Consider the following 5,947-nt stretch of genomic DNA (forward strand, 5'->3'; position numbering starts at 1 on the left):
TTCTACTTGTTTCGGCATCCAGAAAAATTTTTTATTCTAATTTTTTTCATATTCATGTATGTTATAAATATTTAATATATCCTACAAAATTTTGAGAAATTTGGAATAATTTACAATATAGAAAATAATGTTTAAATAGTCTATTTTACACGCGTATAAAATAAAATAGTTACACGTGCACCACACTGTTTGAAATCAGTTTTTGGCGTGTAAAAGGTTTTCGAATTTTTTAAAATTTTGCAGGATGACATAAATAACTATACTTTACATAATCATAGAAAAAATTTGACTAAAATATTATTTCGAATACTATAGAATTTTTAAGAGTTTTGTCCCAATTGAAAATAAACTTTTCGTGTCATTATATTTTAAGAAAAATCTAACTTATTTATTTAAAAACGATATCGTTTCATGTGTAAATTTTCAAGCCAACACTATAAAAATGGCAGCCCAATGCTTCGAATGCGAAACTGAGAACAAGTGTCCGTACAAAAATGGGAGCTTTGGCTCATGTGAGCAAGAGGCTTTCTTGGTCTCTCTTCAGTGATTCAACCTCATCTTGTACAACTCTGAGGACCACTCTTACTTCTCTGTTTTCTTGTTCTTCGTATGCTACTGTGTCGCGCTCATCATCGGACCCGTTACCGTCACCAGGCCGTGACGGTTGCGCCGCCGCCATCGGTATTTTCCAGAGGACCCTGCTTCAATCTCCCTGGTTCGCTATTCCAACCCGTGGAGTGAAAACTAGCGGATCTAGTGTGAGTCATGGGAAAAAATTGTGAGTTAATTTTGTTTTCTTTTGAATTTTCGCATTGATTTATAAGGTGATTTTTCGATATGCAGTTGAGACCTGGAAATGTCATTGAAAAGAAAGGTGTGTGTATTATTATTAGTCTCTTTTTGTTTTCCTGATCAAATTTGTTATTCTATTTAATCACATTTGTTCTTCTTCTTGGAAATGGTTTATGATATTCTTCCTCAGACCGTATTTATGAGGTAATTTTGCTGGCTTTTTTTAATTCATTTATACCGTACTCATAACCATAACTCGTAATGTTTTAAAGGAAATTTTGGCTTTATTCTTGTTAGGTTGTGAAAGTAGACCATTCTCACGAAGGAAGGGGAAAAGCTACTATCAAGGTGTTTTTTTTTTTTTGTCAAATTATCATGTTATTGTTATCACTCACTGCATTATAGAAGCTAAATTTTGAAGTTTGACCCTTTTACTGTTAAAATTTTTGGGCTTTGTCAATCTTTGATTTTGGATTGGTGTGACATATTGTTGACAATTGAGAAGAGATAACCATCACTGGGTTGAATTCCTCATGCACTACCTAGTAGTAGTTCAAAAATCAAGATGGTAGGTTATAACTATGTATGTGTGTGAATAAGGAAGTTAACAATGATATGTTTTAAAAGCATGGGGTTGTTCGTGAGCTTGTGAAATAGGAAGCATTACACCTATATGCACATAAAAAGGCTGTCTTTACTCTGTGATAAGGTTGAAATCAGCCATAATGTTTCATTAGAATTTTTTTTGGTGTGTGTGAGTAAGAAGTGAGGAATGAAAAAGAGGAAAATCTTGGATGCAATTAGGGGATAAAAGTCAGGATTTAAATACTTGATTAATTTGAATTGTAAATTCACATAGGAAGTCTTCGTTCCATAATTGTTTATTTACAATGTATGGAAAATTTGAGGCAGAGAATATGCTTACGCACAAATGGGCACAGACGAATAGAGATTTAGTATGAGACATATTGTGAAAACAGTAAAACTGGTGAAAAAAAATTGTTTGCTCGACAAATAAGGTTAGAGCCTATGGTATAGAAATGCAAATTACAAAACTGTGACAAAACTTTTTTTAGTAGTGTAGCTGTGCAAAACCAGATCTTGCTGATCAGCTTTTAAAAAAATATGGATGCTTTTAGATTTTGTTTTTGCTGCTAGAAGCTTGCATCAGTCTGTGAGGAGAGCATCTGCTGATTGACTATATGAGTGGGCTTGTTGACACTGAGTCAAAATTTTATCCTTAGGGTCTTTAGCTTCATATTTATATCATGATCTGTACTGGAACAATTTGAATGAGTTTCTTTTTGGTTTTTTCATTGAGCATGTATTTTTTTAATTTATTTAGTTGACATATGATTAATTTTGTCATACATCACATTCACTGTAAGATATCATTGTCCTGCTGGTATTTCTGCTTATTCTTCATTGCAGTATGACATTTTTGTAACTATATTATACTGTACCCTGAAACTTGAGCTGCTAATTGTAGGTGGAGCTTCGTGATGTTGATAGTGGAAACAAGGTATCCCAACGATTTGGCACAGAAGAGACAGTTGAAAGTATGATTCTATGCTTTGTAACATCCTAAGGTTATTTACTGAGTTATTATTTGAGAATGGTTGAAGATAAGATTGTACATTTGTTTCATTTTGTTATCAAACATAGGTTTATTAAATAGTCCACACCTGTTTGAGCTACAGTCTTTCATGATCTGTGGTGGAATCTAATAGGAGTTAATTGCTGCAGGAGTATTTGTTGAGGCCAAACCTTACATTTATATGTGTACGGATCGCGATGGCAAAGTATTATTGATGGAGTGAGTTCTATGTTTTGATTTTTCTTTTTAATATATTGCTGTTTTAAGCTGCTTGTTTCCAAGTAAAATTCACAGTGGATAAACTTTAGGCTAATTAGTAATTTTCCCCCTGAACTTTAACATGTACCAAATCGTACCCCCTGAACTTTTTTGGCCGTTAAAAATTCCTCCCGAAGTATTGAGATTGTTAAATTTAAGGACTTTTGTCTAATTTCATTCAATTTTACTGTTTCAGTGATTGTTTATGTACTAAACCATGCTCTCCAGACTTTGATATCTACCAAATCATGCCCCTCAAACTTTGATATGTACTAAATCATGCCCCTTGAACTTTCATCCATGTTAGAATTTTTTTACTAAAATTAGATAAAAATCTTTAAATCTAACAATTTCAATAATTCAGGAGGAATTTTTAACGGCCAAAAAAGTTTAGGGGCATGATTTGGTACATGTCATAATTCCGGGAGAAAAATTACTAATTAACCTAAACTTTAACATATATTCTTTCTTTTCCTAATACTTAACAGCCCTGACACCCTTGATCAGCTGGAAGTGAACGAGGAGCTGTTTGGAAAGAATGCTAAGTATCTACAAGGTTTGTTCCCATTATGGTTCCTGCTCTCTTTTGTTAATTTGTATCAATGTTCATATCCTAGCGGAGTCATTTTCACTAGACATGGATGGCTATGTTATTATAAATGGAGACTGATAATATTTTATGATTTCATCTTTCATATTGTCATTTTTAGAATACCTAGTTTACTGTATATTGTTAGGGTGCTGGTTTGTCCTTAGTACAGGTGTTAATTGTCACATTTGATTGTAATATGACAGCTAAACTGTGATATTTTTGGTGAACAGATGACATGAAAGTTAGAGTAGAGGTTTACAATGGAATCCCTTTATCTGCATCGGTTCCTAAACATGTTACATGTATTGTGAAGGAAGCACAGCCTCCTGTGAAGGGGATAGGAGTGACACCTAGGTCTGTTTACTTTCCGTTATTTGCTATAATCTTTATCATATATGCACTTTAACTTCTCGTTCATCGTTCTCCTTTAATGAGTACACTTCTTGATGCGTGGAACCTCTGTAGATAAGTTGCTTGCCACATCTGATATTACTAAGTATATTCATTTGTAATTTTTCTGAAGCTTATGTAAATGTATCTATATGGATAGGGGATAAGATGATATGAGAATGAGACATTTTGTGGATAACCATTTGTAGAGTGTACAGTGCTTTATATTTACTGAGTTGTCTTCTTATTTGATTTTATTTGTAGTACAAGTACAATGCATTCTGGAAAATATTGTAGTGAAGACCTATTTTATTGTGGATAAGAGTAAGAAAGAGAAGAAAGTAAAATCGAATCTTGCCTGCCTACTACTGAACAATTATCTCTATTTTAATTAAGTTGAGTCTGATCGGTGGGTAAATTATGCTGTTTTTCCAGCCATTTCACTTCATCATTACATGTTTCTAGTTTATTTATGATTTCTCTTTTGTGGGTTATAGTGTCTGTCTGGTAAATTATAGATTCAGATGTTATTCACCTTCATATCTGTGGATTAGGACTATTTTGGCTTTACTTAATATATATCTATATGCTCTTCATTTATATTTTCCCCTCTTAAAGTTTTGCTTAAAAAGAGAATACACAAGTATAGATTTGTTTCTTCAAAACTTGCTATGAGATTCTTTCCTACCTACCCGCTTTGGTTTTACCCAAGATTGGAGTTTCGAAATTCTTAAGTCGAGTTTTGGTTTAATTTACCATATACTACTTTTGATGCAGGGAGAAAGTTGCTGTGCTGGATAATGGCCTTTCTATCAAAGTAAGTTGAAAATACTATTTCTTGTTGGAATCTCTGATGGTAAAATTTTATTGTCTTATTCTATTTAGCAAATTCTTTCCAAAAATCCATGCCTTCTGGCTACACGATCAGATTCAGATCTGTGTTTCTCAATGGTGTGAAAGGATTCACAAATTATTTTTGGTAGCGTAATATACATTCCTTCATATTACTATAATATAAAGATTGACGATGGTTTCTTTGAAATCAAACGTTAATCTTATAACCCCTACTGTCGTTCTATCTGGGAGTGATTGTGAATTTTGAAAAGTGGTGTGATTTTGGTCTCTTATCCTTTTTATCTTCCTAATATTCTCTTTAGGTACCACCTCATGTTCTAGCCGGTGAATCTGTAGTTATCGATACAACAGACGACTCTTATGTTAGAAGGTAACATTCAATGTAGCTAGACAGTGAATGAATGAACATATTCATTGGTTTCAATTTCTGAAATGAAATGGTTTACAATCATTAATCAGTTGATGCTTTGCTTTGTCTATATTTTTGCAGGACAAAGGTGTAAGATTGGATGTTGCTTTATTAGTCCTACGGAAGGATAATTTCATTTTTGTAAGAATTAAGATCATAGAAATTGTTTATTTTAAACAACATTATTATTAGTTATTATTATTATTATTCATACAAATTCCTGAGAGAGGAGACTTAACAATCGAGCAAAAATTAATGTTGTTGCAAGAAATAAAATATGTAACACATTACACAGAATATATAAACCAGTTTTGCATGTTTCTATTATGTCTACATATACAGAGCACAATGAGGATGAAGAGCTTATCCTTTCACATTTTGTCATTTTATTATTATTACTATTTTTTTAAAAAAAAATTGAGGGTAAGTTTGATAATATTTTTTTAATCAGTTTTTTGGTTTTAAAATTAAAAAAGTGAAAATATTTTTTAAAATCATGTTCTATAAAATTATTATTTTTTTTTTAATTTTTTAATTAAGAATCTAAATTTTAAAAATAAAAAAAAATTACTTTTAATTTTTTTTAGAACAAGATATATGGGAAAAATTATAAGATGTTACTTTTTTATGGCATAAATAAATAATATTATGAGGTTATGGATATTTTGATTTTTTTTTACATTTATATGAGATTTTTTATGCTATATTTTTGTAAAAAAAAATGTAAGTTTTATATTTTTAAGGTTAATTAGGATTTTTGCCTCTTAAATTTTGACATGTACTAAATCATGCCCTTGAACTTTTAAGGTCATTAAAAATGTCTCCTGAACTATTGAGATTGTTGGATTTAAGGACTCCTGTTAACTGTTAGTTGTAAGAGTAGTTTTTAGCTTGTATAAATATTTATATAATCATCATCTCACTATAGAATCTACCCTTTCAGTTTCAGTTCTTTTCTCAATGTTTAAGAACTTTTAATTAACAACCTAGAAACTCAATTAATTTGATTTCGCTCTAAAAAAAGATTTTGCTCTATTATTGATTGTTTTGTTAG

General features: G+C 31.3%; 1 protein-coding gene across 1 annotated transcript; it reads left to right on the forward strand.

The window, feature by feature from the left end:
* Window positions 1–453: 453 nt before the first annotated feature.
* LOC115695697 (uncharacterized) lies at window positions 454–5,215 on the forward strand. Its single transcript, XM_030622765.2, has 11 exons — window positions 454–758; window positions 844–874; window positions 983–996; window positions 1,090–1,140; window positions 2,282–2,351; window positions 2,539–2,608; window positions 3,136–3,203; window positions 3,470–3,593; window positions 4,407–4,446; window positions 4,787–4,854; window positions 4,975–5,215. Exons 1-11 carry the CDS (start codon window positions 495–497, stop codon window positions 4,985–4,987), a joined length of 813 nt encoding a protein of 270 aa, XP_030478625.1. The 5' UTR covers window positions 454–494; the 3' UTR covers window positions 4,988–5,215.
* The last annotated feature ends 732 nt before the right edge of the window (window positions 5,216–5,947 follow it).

The sequence above is a fragment of the Cannabis sativa genome, chromosome 6, assembly GCF_029168945.1.
Source record: "Cannabis sativa cultivar Pink pepper isolate KNU-18-1 chromosome 6, ASM2916894v1, whole genome shotgun sequence".
NCBI lineage: Eukaryota > Viridiplantae > Streptophyta > Magnoliopsida > Rosales > Cannabaceae > Cannabis > Cannabis sativa.